This window comes from Narcine bancroftii, chromosome 5 (genome assembly GCF_036971445.1).
Source record: "Narcine bancroftii isolate sNarBan1 chromosome 5, sNarBan1.hap1, whole genome shotgun sequence".
NCBI lineage: Eukaryota > Metazoa > Chordata > Chondrichthyes > Torpediniformes > Narcinidae > Narcine > Narcine bancroftii.
The window spans coordinates 28,692,757-28,714,267 of NC_091473.1; the positions used below are offsets into that span (position 1 = coordinate 28,692,757).

A 21,511-nucleotide genomic window follows, 5' to 3' on the forward strand; every position below is an offset into this window, starting at 1 on the left:
TGCTTGAAGGGCTGAGATGGGCTGTTTCCATGCCATAAACTGTTACATGGTTATATATAAACTTCCCACATTGACAAACTGACTCGTCGCCCCATTATCTGAATAAAATCTGCATAACTAATAAAAAGGTATAAAACTGGGTTTGTCTCTCTTCCCTTTTCCCTCTGACTTCTTTCATAGGGCCAAAAACAAACCCCCTCTCCCAAACAATTCCCACCTTTTCTCTCTCCTGTTCTCTTACCATATCCAATTCACACATTTTGTCTGTGTATTTCTCCCCCTCTTTCCTTTTCACCAGCCTTTTGAAGTAGCCCCCTTGCTTGCCTTTTGCTCATACCTTGATGAGTGGCTCAGGCCCAAATTATCAGTAATATATCTTATTCTCCCACTGCACTGCAAGACCTGCAGAGTTCCTCCAGCTTTTCTGTGTCTTTACTACAAATTATAGAGTTTCCAGTCCTTTGTTTTACTTTTGTCTTTGTTGTTAGTCTGAGTTTAATAGAGTTCAAGTTACCAGAAATGTTAATAAATCTAATACGGGAATATATAAAAGATCATTTAAATTGTGTGTTACCCTTTCTCCAATATCTACATTTTGGCCATTGTTTGGGTTGCAAACCCTTGATAGGTATTGCTTTCTGATTGGTTCACGAGCACATCATATGTATCTTTTGAACCATTTGGTGGTTTGCATGCCATCCTACACTTCTACTTGCATTTCTCTTTAATGTTGTTTGCATCACGCTGGTCAATTTATCTCACTCATTTAAAATTGGCTACTGTTACGAGTCCAGAGGACCCCAAAACCCAGCAGCAATGGATATTCACCAAGACAAATGGTTACATTAACCAAAAGTTGCTTCTAATTCTAAGCGCACGTGTATATAATGTGTGTGTAAATTCAGAAAAGTTCTTTGGTTCAGAGTCCAATCTCACTTCTCATTCTTCCAAGTTCACTGGTTGCAAGCAATTCTTATACTGTCCACAGAATTTAACATGTATAAAGTTCACCCGGCTTTGGTGCTCGAAAGGTAAATGGTTACCACTCAGGAAGGTTCTTGTCGGTTTTCAGAGAGAGATGTGTTGTTCCAGGGCATCCACAACTGAGGTACTTCCATCAGTCACCTCAGTGTCTTGCTGATGAAACCTACCCCATCAGGGTTCTCTAGATGATAATCTTTTTCTTTCAGGTCCTCACAGAGTTCCTTTCTGTTTCACTTATTCCAAGTGAAATATTAGCCAGTCCTCTCCTTTTGCATGAACCACAAGGGCTGTGACTAGGCCATCTTCCACACTGGAGCTTCTGTTTCAGTTCGAGCTGCTCCCCTGGCTGAAACAGAGTCAAAGATCTCTCTCTCTCTCTCCTGTTTGTGCCTCTCTGCTTGCAAAACCACATGACCTTCTCCAACAAACAATAGGAGCCAGCCTTCTTGTCAGCTCTTGCTTTTAGGTAAATAAGAGCCCATCAATGACCTCTCTGAGAACTCTTCAAAGCTCCTGCAAAAAGGTGTGAGAAGCCACTATGTCTCCTCTGTTGCTTTAAAGACAATACTCCATTTATTCCCCAACATCAGTCCAATTAACACCTACCTGTGAAGCCTTCATAGGCATTCTTCAAAGTTTCTGTAAAGTCACTGTGGACATGAAGTCTCCAGTGTTTCAAATAGGATTTGTTTTAAAGTGTTTATATGTAATCTACTCTAACCTTTCCCAATTTATCTCCCAAAAATATTTCTATATTCTCTGTCACACTATAAGCATCAAAGAGTGCACTTTCTGCAAATTTAACAGGCATCCTAGAATTTGTGACGTGTAGCTTCTGCCAGATTTTTTTGGAATATTTTATTTATAATTTTCTGAACTTAAACAGTTGTCAACATTATCATTGTCAATGTTAACAGTATCAGCATTGAGTACAGTTTACAATTATCAATTTTATACAAAGTTTTCTGCAGAGTTCAAGCTTTTTTCATTCCCCTCCCTTCATAACCCCATCACCCTCAACACTTAACACTTAACTAACCACAATTACAAACAACACTCACAACAAATGTATCAGGGATTTATGGGTTTGTCACAACACAACAACCAGTGATCCGGCTGTTTTCTTCTCTAGACTTTTCCTGGTTGGGATGGAACACCCCGCACCCCCCCCCCCCCCATCACCAATTGAGGGATATATGGCCAACACTATAATCGTGCTCCTATGGAATTTAAGTATAGTTGCTAAAAAAATTTTTAAAGTGTTATACTTTTTTCTCAAGTTGTAAGTAATTTTTTATAGGGGACAGAGGTTTGCACTTCTGTGTTCCATCAAGTTATGCTCAGGCAGGAATCAGATTTCCAGGTAACTGCTATGCACTTCCTGGCCACTGCCATGTGATCATTACAAATTGGATTTGAAATTTGGACAGGTTTATCATAAGTCTTATGTCCATTATGTTTCCCAACAGGAACAATTGTACATCCTGTGGGAATTCTTTACCTATGATTTTTTTTCTAGGACTTGGCCTAATTCCACCCAGATGGGTCTCACCTTGGTACATGTCCAGGTTGCGTGCACAAAGGTTCTAGTCTCAATGTCACATCTAAAGCATTGGTCTGACAATTCTGGTTTAGATCTGTTCATTTTTTGCGGCGTCAGGTACATACAACTTGTATGAAGTGGATGTACCAGCCTGTACTGTGCATTAATGATTGCAGCATCAATGTTATTCTTAGGTCCAACTCCCACCTTTGCCTTGATTTGTGAAGGCCTGGTTTAGATCCTTCCACGGAGCAAGAAATACATTGCCTAGATGAACCTCTTTGAATCACGGGTCTCTGTCGTGCACGTCGGTAGGGCCATAATTGAACTTAATTTGTCCTTCAGAAAAGATCTTATCTGAAGGTAGCAGTGGAATGTCTTATTTGATAAATCATACTTATGCCTGAGTTGTTCAAACAACATTAGCTGACCCCGCTCGTAACAGACCTTTGCGCTCCTGATGCCATTTACGACGCCAGGTGTCCAGGATCTTGTGACCTACCGTCAATGGTATGAACCTATTTGGAGTCAGGGGTGTTTTGGGGACAGCCCCACTTTGATTCCTAGATATTAGTTAATTTTATTCCAAATAAAGATAATTTGTTTTAGTATATGACTGCCTATTTTCCCAGATAACAATTTAGCATTGCATTTATAAATTAAATTCTATGCTATCTTCTCACCTATCCTGTGCAGATCAATTTGTGTCAGGATGGTACACCTCCCCCTTCAAAAAGTGAGGTGATGTATCTCGAATGGGCTGCCCAATAGTATTTTTTTAAAATCCGGCATTTGTAATCTGCCCAGATGGTAATCCCAGGTCAATTTTTTTCCATGGAGACCCTAGCTACCTTTCCATCGAAATGTTCTTATTCATGAGAGCAAATTTTTGAAGAATCCCTGGGGCAATGCCATGGGCAGTGTCTGGAAGAGGTACTGAGCCACACATTCAGTTGACCCTTCCCACAGAAGTTATAGACAGGGATATACATCTATTTAAGTCCTCCTCAATTCTCCAAGCAAAGGGTATAATTTAGTTTAATATTGACTGTAATCCCCCTTGGTAAGTGGCATGGTTTCACTCTTGTCTCAATTAACCTTACAGCTGGAGATCTCCCAATAGTCCTCCAGAGTAGAGCACAGTTTGGACAACGAGTTTGTTTGGTCTGTCAGATATATCAGTACAGCATTGACAAATAATTAATTTTATGTTCTTCCTGGCCTGCTCTAAACCTTTGATGTCTGGATGCTGATGAATGGCTTCGGCTAGTGGCTCCATGGCTTGTATGAACACGGCTGGAGGTAGTGGGCACCCTTGTCAACTTGATCATGTTAGTGGGAAAGCAGGAGAAAATTGTCCCTTGTTCAATTTATGAAGTTGGCCCTAACCCCAACTTTTCTAGTGCTTTAAGTAAAAAAAAATCTCATTCCAATCTGTTAAATGCCTTTTCTACATCCAGGGCCACAGCTAAACCCCTATCATTTCTGGTTTGTGCCAGATGCATTATATTCAACAGTCTGCTAATGTTATCCACTGCCTGTCATTTTTGCACAAAGTCCGTTTGGTGAGAGATTGACTGAAATTAAGAAATAAAAATCAAACGGACTTTGTGCAAAAATGACAGGCAGTGGATAACATTGCCAGGGCTTTGGCAAGTATCTTCTAGACTGTGTTTAACAGTGAAGTGAGTCTAAAGAAGATGGAGTTGGTGGATCTTTGTCTTTTTTAAGGATCGTCATAATGATTGCTATCAAAAAACATTCTGGGAGGGTATGGGTCTTTATTGCCTGGTCTACCACTGAAGAGGTATCAATAAATCTTTAAATTCCTTATAAAACTCAGGTGGAAACCCATCCTCCCTAGAGACTTGTTAGTCTGGAGCGAACTCTATGCTTTTCCTATCACGTCTTCCGTGAAGGGAAGATCTAGGCCTTCCAATTCTTCTGGGTCTAAATTTTGTAACTCTAGACAGGAGCTTTCTGGCTTTATTGGACCCCTCTGTCAATTCTGCTTCTGCCATATGATTGAAACATATATTATTTTAACTTCTGATGATGGCATAGACACAAGGCACTTTCAGGCGGCCAATTGCCCTGCTTGTAAAGTCGCAAAATGCAGCTGTGGGAAGGCCACATGAATGTGTAGGAGACGCCTGCAAGGCGAACTTGGTAACCCTCCTCGGTGAGGGATAATCCCTGCAGCACAGTGGCCTCCCCAGCCATCTGAATGCAGCCGCTTTTAGGCGGCTGCATTCAGATGACAGTCAGCTGGCCAGTGCCTGACAGCTCCTCTCCCAGTCCCTACACTGTTGGGCAGCTGGCTGTCAGCGCGGGCTGTCCCCACACTGTGGGGACTGATTTCAGGAGTGGGGAGAAGGGGGCTGGAGCGGCTGGGGGGGTGGGGTAGGAGGCTGGAGCAGCCGGTGGGGGAGAAGGGGGCTGGCCGAAACAGTGCCGGTACCTGACTTGAGTGCTTCTTCGTCCCCTGCCGGCTGCTCCAGCCTCCTCGTCCCCCGCCGGCCGCTCCAGCTCCTGTACCACCACCCACCCCCCCACCGCTGGCTGCTCCGCCTCATCAGTGTGGGGACGTCCCTGCGTTGATAGCCCATGCTGGCTGTCCCAGCTGACAACCAGCCATCCTGGATTGACAGCCCAAGGGACAGGGACTGGAATGCGCTCAGATGCGCATCCTGGTGCAGCTGTCCTTTCAGGTGGCCAGCGCTGTGCTTTCAACGCTGCCACCTGAACTGCAATTTAAAGTGACGCTTCTTCAAGCACATTTTTAGTGGAGAAGGCACCTACAGAAGAAGGGCTCCAGAGGAACACCTTTGAATACAAGACCATCAGACTGTGGTCAGCATGGAATATCTTGCAGACACTGAGAGACAAAGATTCAATGGATATGGTGGGGTGGTTCTCTCAGCAGACTGTCCAGGTTATCTGGCGGAATTGCTCATCACCAGTGCTCACTAACAAGTACCAGTGCTTGGCCTGGCTATGGTGAGAGGAGGCCTCCCAGTTACATCCATGTACAACTGGAACATCACTTACAATGCACATGTCCCTGAGATGACTGTGGTGGAGAGGAGACAGTCACCCACCTCTGCAAAATGCACATTTGCTCAGAGTGAAGAGAAGGATGCATGGATCCTTGTCACGGTTCATCCCCAGCAACAGCATAACAGAGGACTCTCTGATTTATGGGCTGTTCCTGGGAACGTGCACAGTCAGACATCCAGAATTTTTAGAAGACCATCATCTCAGAGAAAGACACATTTTGGTCTGCCTGAAACCTGTTCGTCCTTCAGTACACAACTGCAGAACTATTTGCTGAGGGACACATTGAGGCTTGTTGCTACCAATGCAAGGGCACTGTGGGGAAGGACCACAGTCTAAAGCCCTCCCACTACTGGACATTGAGGGGCTAAGACCAAGGGAAAGCCCCTCGCAGAACAGAGGGGGAGTAACGACAGAGTACCACAGTAGTGGCAATGTGTAATTAGGGAACATGTGTAACAATCCACAGTGATGGAAATATTTAAATATGAAACTAAGGGTGGGATGAGACTTTGAATGATTTTCCCTTAGTGTAAACTTTATTTACAATAAATTATTTACAATCTACAAATTTGCCAACGATACCACTGTACTGGGTTGTATAAAGAAAGGGGATGTGTCCATGTACAGGATGAAGATTGAAAACTTGGCTGAATGGTGCATCAACAACAACCTTGCACTCAATGTCACCAAAACTAAGGAGCTGATTGTTGACTTCAGGAAAGGAAAGCCAGAGGTATACAATCCTGTGATCATTGGGGGATCAGTGGTGGAGAGGGTGAGTAAATTTAAGTTCTTGAGAGTCACTATCTCAGAGGATCTTTCCTGAACCAAACATACCAATGGCATCATGAAGAAAGCACATCAGTGCCTCTACTTCCTCAGGAGTTTTCAGAGGTTTGGTATGACACAAGAAACTCTGGCAAATTTCTACAGAGGTGTGGTGGAAAATGTGCTGACCAACTGCATCATGGTCTGGTATGGGAACATTGGTACCCCTGAACATAAAGCCCTCCAAATGTAATGGGCACAGTCCAGGAAAACACAGGCAAAACCCTCCCCACCATTGAGTACCTCTAAAGAGAATGCTGCCATTGGAGGGCAGCTGCAATCATCAAAGACCCACACCAGCACATGCTCTGTTCTTGTGCTGCCATCAGGAAAGAGGTCCAGGTGCCACAAGACTCACACCACCAGGTTCAGGAACAGCTGCTACTCCTCCACCATCAGACTCAACAACAAACTCCGTCAGAGTCTTATTTCAAGACTTACTTGTGCACTATTTGTTTTTTCTGAATTACAGTCAGTTTGTTTACATTTGTTATCTGTTTACAGTTCTTTTATTTGTTTACTCGTTTATGCTGTGTATAGTTTTTTTTTGCACTACCAATTAGTGGTAATTCTGCTGTGCCTGCAGGAAAAAGGAATCTCAGGGTTGAATGTGATGTCATGTATATACTCTGACAAATTGGAAATCTATTTTAGGTTCAAGAAAAAGCATTGATTTTCCTCAGCGATTCTTGTTTTTATTTTTGTTCTTATTTGCAACATTTGTGGAAAATCCTAACACATCAAGAAACTGAGCAAGCTGTACAAAAGTAGAGATGTAGTTTAATTTGGCACTCAGACATCATGGCTGAAGAGCTTGTTCCTGGACTAAGTTCCACACTCTGGGGTTGAGGTTGGACTGTCTGAAAGATGATAGTAAATGAATGAAATGTTACTGACCTTACTCTGCTAATCTGGAGAAATACAACTAATTACATGCACTCTTGAAGCCTTTAGTCACTGGAATTTGGTGTTTTGCCACTTGCTTAGCATCTTCAAGTATTAGGATGTACTTTTGACCGTATATAGTTGGGCTACACTTCATTCACCTAGTAATGCATTCCCTCTGTTCCCATTCAGTATAGAGGACAATATAACAGCCTGAAGCCATTTTCACCCAAAGTACAGGCATATGCGATCCATGATAGGCTGGAAGTTATTGGAGGAGTTGTTCTTATTTCTGAGTATTCAGTTGTTGAGGTTAATGCAGTGTGTCAGAGAGGAGCTAGCTTGACTTAGTCCATTGACCACAAATAGAGTTTGGTGGTTTGTAAGTCTCAGTTCTATACTCGATGCAGTCGTGTGCAGGAGGTAAGGGTGAAGGTCATGGCAAATCCAAGTGCTTTCTATTATGGTAATATAGTTTCTTTTTTTTTTAAATATGGCAAATGGATGCACCTCCAAACTGAGTGCCATCTTTGATGTCCTTTTCCAAACTAGATACACTTTTATTTAACACTAATTCACTGAAACTGTCTCTGGAATTATAGTATGAAGGATGGTTAGGATTGTACTTTAACTATTTTAGAGTTGTGATATTACAAATGCCAAGGCCAGGGAAGAGGTGCTTCTTTATACAGCTCTGCTCACTTACATCTCTCTCTCTTTCTCTCACTCTCTCTCTCTCACATTTCAGTGACATAATTTATTGTTTTCTATCTTTTCAAACTCGTCTTGTGACTTGAAATCCCGTTTAAAGCAGTAAAGTGCTTCTCGAAATAGAAATTATCTGAAATGAAAATTAATGTGGAAAATAAACATAGATTTATGGTTAAAAGAAGTTGGATTGCATCTGTGTATTGTCCAGTGTCGTCTTTGAATAAAAATGGGCTCATCGTCCATTCAGGAGTTGGTTTAATGGCTCAGAGGTGTTGATCAGTGCTTATTTGTGCAGGTCAGAGTGACCACAGATACTGAAATCTAAACTGAATCTGAAAATGTCAGTTATTTTTGTTGGTTTGTGCCTTTACTAGAAAGGGCAAACTATGCTCTGTTAAGGAGATGTATGGTGTCGGCATTGTGAATTGGTTCAATTGTAATGGATTCTTCAGTTGAGAAGAGCACTTTGTCAGCACTTAGCGTCATAAAAAAGTTAGCACTGCAATCTGAGAGGTGGAGTAAATTGTACTTTTAGCCCGTTGATCCATTTTTTTTTCCCCACAACAAGACATGCAAATTCAACTTACTAGTACATGATGGCAATATTGTGACAAACTATGGGATTTGCAGAAGGCTCAGGATTTTGTTTGAAGCTTTGCATGAATCTAAACTGTGACAGATTTCAACTGGTGAATCTATCATCTTATTCTATAAAAGATTACCAAAGGACAAACTTCAACTTGCTGAGATTCTCCAGTGCCTAACCTGGGGTCTATGCTATCATCAATCCTGTGCCATATATATCTGGTGAATGATCATCTATTTCAGTGGGATTTTAACAGCTGCAAGGAAGAAGGGCGAGCATAAAGTTAAGTTGAACTTTCATCACTTGTGATAGTAATATTATTTTCAAATCTTTCAATGTTTTCTTCTTCTTTTCTGAAAAAAAATTATGAATAATTAATTACTTCATTTTTAAATTTGTGATTAGATTTGAATATCAAGTTCCTAGTTTGGGATTATTATGTATGTATTATTATTTGGACTCGAGAGTACAAGGAGCTATATCTGAATTTTCACAAAACAAACTTGAATTGAATTGAATATTTTATTTATATAGCACATTTTAAACACAACGGAATGTTGATCCAAAGTGCTTTACATCAATTAATCAAAAAATACACAAAGTACAAAATCAACAAACACAAAAGACTAGACACTGGACAAAAGAATCATCTCGCAGAATTGTAATGGATTGGAGAAGCACGTGGGCGGCGACAGGCTGCCTAAACACACTGGCGTGGCTGACTCAACCCTGTGCCCTACAAGCCCAAACGATCTGGGTGGGCGTTGCAGCTCCCTAGACAACCATGACAAAAGTGAGGCCAAGGCTTTTATATGAGGTCGGGGGAATTGATATAAATTCGAAGCTTATCATCATTTCTTAAACTGTGGCCATTATAATGACCAGCAGTTTAAAAAAAAATGAGATAACACTCTTGGAGATTGGTCCATCATTAGGGTAAAACACAAGACACTTTAGACTAAACATAATTTAGACTTTAGACTCAAAACATTACATAAAATTAATTAGATGGCAAGCTAAACTAAATTTATTATATATAAAACACTCAATTGCAATTATCTAAAAAATAAAACAAAAAGTCTTCGACCAGAAATCAGCACAAGCAAACATAAGGGTTGAAAGACCACAGCAACCCTCGGTGGCTCGAGTAAGGAGTCTCTCTGTTCACGTTCTCTGATGCCTGGGGTTATAGTATAGGCACCTCCATGTCCCACAGGTGCATTACCACCAACCCCTCACAATGCGGCCCCCCAGTAATGTCCCAGTGGCGTGGAGAATTCCCAGCCCCACAAACAGTCCACATTTCAGCTCCATAACCTCCGGCGAGGGTGTCCCCTCTAGCATGTCTGCCAACTTCACCCAGCGACAAACCCTGGGCTGCAGCTCCACACCGCCTCGGCCTCCACACCAGTCGCTAAGCCCACAAAGCTGTCCTCCACGCTGACGTTCTGGGCGCCCACCTCCCTCAGCCGTCAGGCCCTCCGCCAGCGAATTTTTCAGTCCGCACTAGATCCCTCAAGCACTCCCTGGTGCTCATCTGCCAGCTCCAGTGCCTTAGACATTGTACACGGTTACATACTTAAGGTAATGTGCACCCAGAGTCTGGAGAGCTGCATCAAGCTGCAGTCACGACACTGCCATCTTAATCAAGTTAGAAATATATTGAACATTGAGGACAATAGCCATTGTCCTCAAAAGGACACAGGCTGATGATTAGGCAGAGAGATGTCAGATGAAAATTTTCACAGGAATGTACGACAACATACTTTGATAAGAATAATGAACCAAGATTATACCTGCACTTGTTAAATGGTTCAATGCATTGAAGCTGGCAGGAGACCAAACAGGTCTTGAAGGTCTGTTGGATGGGTTAACAAAACAGTTAATAAAATATGTGGAATCCTGAACATGTTATGTTAATGTTTCCAGTCCAACTACTGACAGTTCCATACAGGCATTAAATGATCTGTTAAAGAACTGACGGTGGTTTATTTTAAAATCTGGTGACTGCAGCATTTGCCGCAAACCTGTGTTTGGCAGCAGCCTCAAGAGTTTACAGACTCTAAGGAAGCAGAGGACTGACACAACATCATTAATGGGGAGAACATACCCTGTTGGAGAAGCAGAAGAGACAATCCTACAAAATGGTGACCACAGCAGTGGACCAGTGAGGGGCTCTGCAGCTGAAGAACACAGACTGTTGGTGACTCAAGGTGGGGAACCCATGTGGGCTGCTGGCAATTTCAAAGGACTCACACCAGGTTGTGGACTGCTGGAGACTGGCTCGAGGCTGGCTGAAAGGGTACCAGGTATCGGAACCAGGATGCGAGAGGGTGCCAAGTGCGCTGAGTGCTTCCTGATCATGTCGGTGGTTTGGATCTAGAGCTTGGGTTACCGATGGTTTGGACTGAAGTCAGTGTGGCTGCAGAGACTGCACGATTGCTGGAAGCAAATCCACAGACACTCAGTGACTCTGAAGAGACTTTCTTTTGCTTTTCTTTCTCTGACTGTAAGGGGTGCTGGGTCATTTCTGCTGATGGTGAATCTTTGTCTACGGCAGACAAAAGGCAATTTCGTGTAATATTACATCTGTTTTATTACAAGACAATAAAAGAATCTCGAATAAAAATCATGCTTATTTTAAACTTGTATCTGCTACACTAGTCAATTGCATGTGGTGTTTGTGTGTAATTCTAGATAGCATACATTGGGGTATACAAAAAAGATTGACTCAAGTGGATCCAAACACCAGAGGTTACATTACTTAATGTCTTGAGGTTGAATAGAATTGACTTTAGAGTGGCTTTTGTGTTGAGGGTCTTGGGTTGGATCATCCAATTGGCAATTTAGCTGGAAGTGTTTATTGCGACTTCGATCCAATAAATAGTTGCTTGAAAGCTAAGTGAGACACTTATTAGTGATGCTTTTTCAATTAGTTTCAATGCATGTCCAGATGTATTTTAATCTTTTACTTAACACACAAACTTGAAATGATCTTCTTTAACGTTGACATGAAATTTTCATAAATAACATCTGCACTGATGCTTCGTGAATACAGGTCAAGTAAAGTTATGAGCATTTCACTCACCCTTTTCCGTTGCCGTGTTTATAATATTCTACATGAAGCTCCCCGAGCTCATCATACATTACCGTGCATGCTCCAACTGGCACTCTAACAACCAAATGCACTGCACATGCTCAGGGAACCGTGTGTGCTCACAACTACAAAGATGATCACACCCAGCCAAAATGCCCTCGGGACGTCTCCAACAGGACATGTAAAAGAATTACACATTTTGGTTCTTCAACTTTAGAGTGGCTTTTGTGATGGAAATCTTGAGTTGGATAGCTGAACATACTAATCTTTACTTCAGCTTTGTCTTTAAACCCGGACAACATTAAAGATGAGGATGTTCTTCAAGTTGTCTTTTCCCCTTGGCTGTTTAATGTTTTTGACAAGACTTGGTCTAATTCATTGGTTAGTGGGATTGCTTAGTTCTGTTGCATTTTGTTTTTGCCATTTAGCAGCCATGTGATCCTGTGTTTCAGCTTTGCCAGCTGGGCACATCAGGTATTTCCCAATGCTGCTTCAGGCAAGACCTTCTGCTCCCATTGAACCAAGGTGGATCCCCCACCGTATCTGTCAGGTTGAAGGACATGTCGGACCATAAATGTACAGATTGTAGTAATGTACATTTCTGCTTCTAATGGTTCACAGCTCTTTATATGAGAGTTTATTGTCCTATATACAAGTGGCCATGCAGGTGTGCAAGATGCAGCAACTACAATAGGATGAATTAAGTAATGATATTCCATGTGAGAGCTCCCCCTGAAAGTTGACAGAAATGGATAATATTAGCCACGGTATAGGCATAATGGTGCTGCTCCATCTTCAAAGCTTTCATGATCTAATACAGCTGGTCCATCCCAGGAAAACATTTAAGACTGTTGATGCTATTCTGTCAACTGTTTATAATACCAATCATGGATTCTTTTGCTGACTTGAAATTTAGGGCATCTCTGGGCCTCCAAGATCCCCTCTTGATTGTCAAAACATTGTGATATAAAGGTAATTATGTGTAACTTCATTTCTAATTGTACAAAGCTGGTGTGAAATCTTGTTCCAAACAAACATACCTGCCAAATGCTGCTGAAAATACTTTGTAGCATGTTTGAAAATCACTACCCCAGTTGCTCTATTTTGGATGGAATAATGAAGCTACCACTGCCTGTTTAACATGAATGATTTTAGGTAAAGATTGTGATTTGCAGTGTTTTATGCAGGTGATGACTGTTTTCTTGGCATTGGATCATGTTAAATTGAGAACATGGACTTGTCAGCCACAAACGAGCCTGCAGCTGACATGGACATTTACCCCCTCCATAAATCTTCGTCCGCGAAGCCAAGCCAAAGATGATTTCTTGGGCTGATGGTAATAGATGTAACTACCAAAGTAAAGGTCTGGTCATTGTTGTCATTCACACACCCAGTGCTTTCTTTTTCTTAATGTTTCAGGAGCGTGTTTTAATATGTGGAAAATTATGACGGTATAATAGAGAGTAGTGTAGCATTGAGGCAAAAAGACTCATAATGATCCAGGAATTAAATCCAGACAAACTGATGGAGTGGTCGCAGTTAAGGCAGGTACATTCTCTGTAGAATCTCAACAAGTCATGCAGCACTACGAAATGCAATCCACAGTAGACGTTTCAAGCCTCAACCCTCCATCGAGGCTGAGGCTCGATATGTAGACTGCCTATTGCTTTCCATGGATGCTGCACTGCATGACCCCACTGAGTCCCACCAGCATGTTTGTGTCTCCTACTTCTCCAGCATCTGCAAACTTCGTGTTTACCTCCATATTTCATATTTCACGTCAACTTCAGGCCAGAAATCTTGCGTCCAATCAACACCAGGCGACTCTGGACAAAAGTGATTGTTTTCACAAACCGGTTAGAGAGAAAAAGCCTGAATTGTTCAATAAGATGCCAGCACTAATCATTGACTTGTTTTAAAAAGAAGGAATGGTTCAAGAAGTACCTGGTACTTCAAAAATCTCTTATCTATCCCTCAACCTTCATTCTGCTGAGGGGTCATCAATATGAAACAGTCACTCTATTTCTCTGACCACAAGTTAAGCTTGACCTACTCACTGTCTCCAGAATTTTCTCTTTTTATTACTATATCTCAATGTTAGAGCTTTCAGGAAATGAGAGAAGAAAAATGTTTGGGGTAAATTATTTGTCTGTAAGAAGTAAGAGTTTTATGGCATTTTCTTGGAGAAGTTCCTTTTCATTACCATATCTCGTTTTCCATGGTCATGAATTATTTTGTCAGCTTGCTGCAGTCAGTTGGCTGTGCTCTGTGGATGTGTGGTGCCTTGTAGGTTAGCAAGCTTGAACAAAGGAAATGAAACAGTTGCTGTGTGTTTTATAGCCGTGGTGACTGCTCAGGAAGTGGTGAAAAGTTGATTGATGGTGTGAACTGGAGCAGTGCAGCAAGAAACCAGATGTGGTAACTATTTATATCAATCTAATTATGGCATATCATGATCTTTTCTGTAAAATACTATATTTTTCACACATGTATTTTATAATATTTGCAGTTAGATAAAGCTGATATATTGCCATACTTCACAACTAGTTGTAGTTCACTGTCCAGTTGGCCTACAATCGCTGAAATATTTCAAGGAAAATCTTTTGGATTGAGATTTTCTATTGTTATGTGGCTTTTCTATTTATTTCAGAAGTATTTCTTCATATGATAATCCTCTGTTGGGTAAATTGGATGGTCCAGCATACCACTATCTCTGCAGAACAGGTGCCATTCTTTGAGACAGTCTTTCACAGGGTAGGAAAGTTTTCTTTCTACCTTTTAAACAACATCTCTCCTTGTCTAGCAACAACTTGTCGCTGCAGCCAAGAGAGAAAAAGATGCTACAATTTAACAGAATCATCAATAACTTTAGAGTTCATCCCAGTATCCTTGCTGTCAAGATAGAGTCTATTGGTTCTGAAATTATCACATCTTTCTCCACTGCATTCAATTGTTCTTGTATTGATCCCAGCCTCTGTCATGGCTGACAAAAAACACGTTGTCTCAGTAATGCTGTCAAAGATATCAAGGAGGAAAACCTAGTGGAGGACTATTTAATTTTGTTCCATACACATTTCAAAATGTACCATCAATTTGCAACAAGTGACAGACTTGTCCATTGAACCTATATTATAGTCATGAGACCATTGAACCTATATTATAGTCCTTCCATTGAAACATGCAATTGCTTGAGTCGTCAGCAAACAAAAACTCCCAAGGCAGTTCTAAGTTGCTTCCATGCTCTGAGTTTTTTGGATTAGATTCATCATATTCATCAAGAAGAGAGGGAAATGACAATGCTGCTTCAATCGTGATGGTTCTTCCCAAATAATTAAGAATCATGTATTCCTACACAGAAGGAAACTGAGGATCATTGAGTTGTGACACATTCAAGCACATGATAGTGATGTCTGCTGTCTTTAATTTCCAGATTTTGTTTTAATGTAATAACATAACAAAGATGAGAAGGCTCCATTTGAAACTGCTCCACCATTAGATATAAATAGATCAACAATCACATCATTTCCCCTCTCTCCCCTTGTATTTAATTCCTGGAATATGACCGAACTTCCACAACATTCCAGAGTGGCAAAGTTCAAAGATTTATTTTTTCTCCTCATTTCAGTTCTGAATGACCTACAGCTTACTTTGAGATTGGATCTTGACTTCTACTAAACCAGGGAAAACATAATCTCTGCATCTACTTCATTGACCCCTGTAATAATTTTATATATTTCAATCAAGTCATGCCTACTTGATCTCTGCATCCAAGAGACAAACCTACTGTGATAACTGGTACTAGTTTCCTCCAATACCATAGTTGAAAAACCAAAGCCATTGTCTTTTAACCCCATCACATTATCATGTTGCCTTACTCTTGTTAACCTCCCTGAAACTGAACCCCATATTCTTTTCAAATTACTTTTGTGTGAAATATTTTCACTTAGATTGAATCCAACTGATTATTCAAACACATTGAAATATCATGGCCACGGCAAAACAGCCCCACTTGTCACACGCGGTCGGTGGGGACTAGGATAGCATCGTGGGACTGTCTCTTCTGGTCCAGACCGAAACAGCATGTGCGTGCTTGTGTCACTGTGATGCAAGTGCCGGAACGATGGGGGTGGGATGAGAGACTGGCAGCGCAGAATTCAAAATAAACCATTTGTGATACTCGAGCTCACAGCCTGTGGTCTCAGTCTCTTCACTGTGCTCGCTCGCAATCTGCTACAATATAATGATTTCCAAATAAATTATAATTTCCAAAAAAAAATGGAGTTTACAGAAATTCTGCTCCACAAGAACCTTTCTTTGTCAGCTAGTCATGGTATTGGTCGTGTTTGAACTGTGTCATTTTCAAATATTGAACATTACTATGGTGTTCATCCATTACTTCCCACTTAATTGAAATTCCAGATTAGTTAAACATTTCCAGTCTGAACAATGTAAAAAAAATTACATTCATAACCCTTTATAATTAAGCTATTTTCCCCCCAAAGCATTTTCCAGTTTCAGAAAAAAAATAGCATATTAAATTTTGTTGCAACAAGCAGTTCCTCACCACTGTGCCAAATTATAGACATGAACAACTGAGGAAAAAGAGAATTTTGCATTTCTTTCTGATCAGATTTTCTTTTTGAAAACAATGATACTTTGTTCAACCACAGTTCAGTACGTATCAGGCACGCTCTCACCCATACAACCTCTCCCAGCTGTGCTTAACTACCCCAAAGAGAACCATTCCTTTGTTTCCCAAATGTAATTTTTATCCATTCTGTGATATGCTATGAAATCCTAGTATTCCCAGTTTTCATTTTGCTCGTAGTGTTACCAAAGCCTTTCTGAAAATCTCAGTAATTTTTTTTACTTCAAATATATTTTCACAAAACACTTGAGGCCAAATGTCAAGAGGTTAGTCAAGCAAGGCCTTCCTTGCTTTTGTAATCCACTTGTTCTCAAATTCAAGTCAGTTAATCAGCTCAATAGCTGGCCTCGAGGCAGTTTTCCAAAACAAGTGAATGCCAATGGAAAAATGGTTGTGGGTGCGTAAATGACAAAAGCAAAATAATGAAAGGATTATTAGGAAGGCTATCCCAAAAGAAAGCAGATCAAATTTGTGGATTTGCAAGAAAGCTATTGCTCAGAAGGTGGACAGTAAGACTGCCAAATGGTTTGGTTAACAGATCATGCTCAGGAAGGCTTCAGTTTTGTCTCCAAAAATGTGTTACGGCAAGATTTTTATTTACCCCCCATAGACAGAAATATACCATATATTGTAACTTATGGAGTTCAATCTGTAGCAATTTTAGTCACATTCTGGATTATTCTCAAAGATTTACTCTTGTTCGCTGATGTAACACCGAGGAAAAGCAGATAATTTGGTCTGCATTTTATCCTCTTTTCAGAGCGCCCATCCCTCACACATATAAATTTATAAAAATCAAGGCGACTATCCAGATAATCACAAATGGAAGATTGTCAGAAATATTAATTAAAAGGACCACGATGAATTAATTTCCACATTGAAATTTTCTGTCTGAAAATTAATTTGTTCTAAAAATAGTTGAGATATTAAGGGATAAGTCACATGTACAAGAAATACAGCTGTTCATCACTGCTGTTATTTTACATATTCCCACTTGCTCATCATCCATTAATATTGCTTTCAAGTGATTTGTGAGATTTATTTCATCATCTGTCAAATTAAGTATGTCATTTTGAAATCTATACTCGAAACTGTGATGTACCTTCAAGATAAACTTAACAAGCCTTCATGAATGAAAGAAGATTGCCCATATATTCTGCTCTTTTTCTGGGCACTTGATTGTGAAAAGTAATATAGAAATTGGTATCCATATTATATTGGCAAGACGTTTGAATATAAAAAGATACAATAATAAAACATTATATATCTTTTTTTTAATAGCTGCTTGTAATTCATCCTAAACTGATAACTGTATGAATATTATGGTTAATACTCGAGGTGATGCTGTTTTTTGTAGACATTTTCAACCTCCTGCTGCTTGGGTTCAAGGTCCCCTCCTGTTTCAAAAGGATGTCCATTGTACTGTGCCCTGGAAGAGTAAGGTGACCTGCTTAAACAACTATCCACAGTGGTGCATGCTTCCACAGTGATGAAGCACTCCGAGAGGTTGGTTATGGAGCAAATCTACTCGCATCTCAGGAAGGACATGGACCAACTTCAATTTGCCCAATGTTCTGACAGATCCGCGGCAAATGCCATCTCAAGGGCCTTTCACTCTGCATTAGATCACATGTACCACAAGGACATTTCCATTAGGTTATTGTTCATTGACAACAGCTTGGCATTCATGCCATCAGAACTAATAATTAAGATTAGTGATTGGGGACTCTTCCTCCCTTTACCACTGGATCTTCAACTTCCTCATTGGAAGAACACAATCGGTGAGAACTGGCAACCAGCTCCTCCTCACTGTCCATCAACAAGAGTACTTCAAAGCTGTGAGCTTAGTCCCCTGCTCTATTCCCTCAACACATATGATTGCATAGCCAAGTTCAGCTCTAAAGCAATCAATAAATTTGCTGACAATACCACTGTTGTTAGCTGAATTTTTTTTTTCCACACTGAACCATACTGACCAAAATATATACAGACATTTTTCTCTTGAATATATAGTGTCATTTTCTCCCCTTTCCCCCCTCCCTCCCTCACCCCCCTTCCCATTTATTCAAAGTTCAATCTATATGATACATTAAACCCGTTAAACAATGTCGTCACTTAATAAAAATAAACAAGAAATTTTTGTCTTTTACTTTTACATGTTGTTAGCTGAATGATGGGTAAAGATGAATATTGGATTGGGAATCTGGTTGTGTGGCAGTTCCTCAATACCTCCAAGACCAAAGAACTAATTCTAGACTTTGGAAGAGGAGGCAGAAGGACCACTCATCCATTTTCATTGGCAGGACAAAAAGTGAAGGGACATCAATGCCTCTGATCAATAAGAAATCTGAGGAGATTGGGTATGTTGTTGAATATTCTTTCCAACTTCTACAGGTGTATTGACTGGTTATGAACCAGCCTGTTCTAGAAAATTGAATACCCAGGAATGCAGAAAGTGGCAAATCTAGCTGTCCTTCAGAGGCACTGAGGGACATAAGGGACCCCTGTTACCCAGGTCATAGTCTTTATTTACAGCTACCTTCAGGTAGAAGGTAGATTCTAGGTTCACATACAGTTTTTTTCAATAGCTAGGCTCTTGAATTTCCCTGTACAACCCTAACCATCAACTACTCTGGGACCACCGAAAGATCTGTCTGCACTACTGAAATCATTGTTTTTTTTGTGTGTGTTACCATCTGCAACTGTGAATATCTATTTTATCTGTCCTATATTTATTATCTCTTTTTCTCCCTCATGGAATATTGCGGTGATTTAATTTACATGACTGTTGTTGGTAAATTTACATGCCTTTGTGGCTGCAGCAAGTAAGAATTTTGTTTCATTTGCACATAATACTTTCGTATATGATTATAAACTCAATTACACATGAAAAGTATTATCTAAATGAGCATTTGAATTGCCAGGGCAGAGAAGTTCTAGTGAATGGGATTAGAGTCGATGGGTAATTGGTGATTGACATGATACGATGGATTGAAGGGCTTGGTTCTGTACTCTGGGAACCTTGGACCTTCCTGGGCTGGATAGATTGCTGATCGCTCCACTAGAGGAGATTATCCTTCTTTTAAAGATTGTCTAAAATGAACTGAAGCCACATTTATATTCTTGTACAGAATTCCTCACTCTGCCTCATTTCCAATACCTGTACACGTATTGTGCAGCCATAATTGTTAGGACTGAGGTTTGCAGATGTCCAGAAGATACTGAAAGTGAAATCTACAAAGTAGCAGCAGTTAACATTGTAATTCAAAGCTGGCACTGGCAATCGCCACTGGCAGAACAAGGCTAATGAGATATCCAGCCTGCTGTCAAGCTCAAGTGTGTATGTTTGTATGTTGATTCTAACCATTAAACGGTATATGATCATTAGATCCAAGGTTATATCACAATGCCAGGTTGGTGTATTAGTCTTTGAAACATGGTTGACTTTATTACAAGAATCTGATGCCCTCCAAGAGAAAATTACACATTTAAATAAGGTGAAATTTGCTCTGAATTTCTTGGTATGGTATATTTCTCATGTTGGCTAAAATAAATTTTATTTAAATTTGATTCTGGACAATAATTGTTTAGTTTTGATTATCCATTGTTCTGTGCTTAGAGATTATTGAAGCTCTGTTATTATAAGACATATTGGTTGAAAATATTTATTGTTTTTCCCATAGGTCAAAGAAGCTTGCATTGTTGGCTGAGACTCTACAGAAAGTAAAAGTTGCAAAGAGTGATTTGGGCTTTGAACTGAAGGAACTGGAGAGAGCTGCACTCTTAGTTCAGGAGGAAGAAAATCAGATCAAGGAAGGGAAGAGTAGCCCCCAACTGTTTCAGTCAGAAAGTGAGACAGAGGAAGATGAGGAATCTGAGGAATCAGGTGGTTCATCCTCTGACACAGGAGAATCTGATTTGCATGAAACTGATTTGTCTAACCATCAGGGTTGCGAAGAAACCTGCAGAAATAGGTTGCTTCTCGGAATAGAGACTGATTGTGTAACTGATATAGGAGTCGAGAAGTCTTTGATCAAATTGAGTTCTAGCAAAGAAGCTGCACACATGGCGGGTGGATGGTATCCAGACAAATGTGTTTTGGGTGAAGCTCCCATTGCTGAATCACCCCCAAGAAGACTGATAGAAGAACTTACAGATCAGTTGCAGTCAGTAGGGCTTTTGGAACACTGTGAGAAATCTGCTATTGAGAATTATAATGCTTCAGAGCACAAGCAAACAAGCCTGCCGCTTCAGAGTTTGGCTCAGTGCCAGTATTCACAGACGACCTCACAGCAGACGTTCTTAGAGGTGTCTCCTGAGAAGAAATGCTTGCTGCTTGTTGCAGGCCCTGATAATACAGAGGATTTTACAAATCTGGCTTGAGTCCAAGTTGCTTGCTGGAAAAAATAAACTGATTTACATGGTGTAAGCAGCTGATTCTAGTTAATGTACTTGCTGAATCACTTTAGAAACAGAGAATATGCAGCAAATGCTTTGGGGTTTTCTCATATGTTACCAGATTTATTTGTATAAGCATCTTACTTTTCTTTTTTTAAGAAAGTGTTTGTCATATTTACTTTCCTCCATTGCTTCATTGTGTTCTGGTGACAAATCATTGTACCGTAAGTTTAACTATTGTCACTCAAATTTGTTAATCAGATCAGATTAATTTGGATTTAAATATATCTGAAATTTGCCAGCAACACTAAATGATGGAAGCACATTAATAAATGAACAAGCTTCAGAGAGGGGTGTCCGAATATTATCTTGTGCTTCGGCATCCCCATGGATTGTGTCCCTTGAGGATCGTTTCTTGTCGGTAGATTGTCTGACCCCTGTGCTGAAGAATTGGCTACAACATGAACAGAATAGAACTTGCAGGGAAAAAGAACTAATTGATAAGATGCAGAATGAGAAAGATGGTTGGTGTAATCAGCAGTGTGAAACTGCGAAGTAACGAATCTACTTGTGCTAATGGCATCAATCAAACAGGGCCCCCGTTGAAGACAATGAGGTGCTTATTAATGTTGAAGTCAGAGAAGACTTCGACCTGAAAAGCTCATTATTAAGGAGGATGCGAGAGAGCAGACAGGTTGAGCAGAAGCCCTTTGAATTCAATTATATGTAAAAAAAAAATGAAACTGCACCGTGGATAAAAATGTGAGTTTC

At 40.4% G+C, this 21,511-nt stretch overlaps 1 protein-coding gene across 7 annotated transcripts in view; it reads left to right on the top strand.

Moving 5' to 3' along the window:
• The window catches only part of shq1 (SHQ1, H/ACA ribonucleoprotein assembly factor), a 147,635-nt gene extending 126,547 nt beyond the window's left edge, over window positions 1-21,088 (top strand). For all 7 annotated transcript variants that reach the window (XM_069937027.1, XM_069937024.1, XM_069937025.1 and 4 more), the window contains one exon: window positions 20,026-21,088. In XM_069937027.1, the coding sequence (XP_069793128.1) occupies window positions 20,026-20,725 (700 nt within the window). In that variant the 3' untranslated portion in view covers window positions 20,726-21,088. The remainder of the gene's footprint in view (window positions 1-20,025) is intronic.
• Window positions 21,089-21,511: the final 423 nt, after the last annotated feature.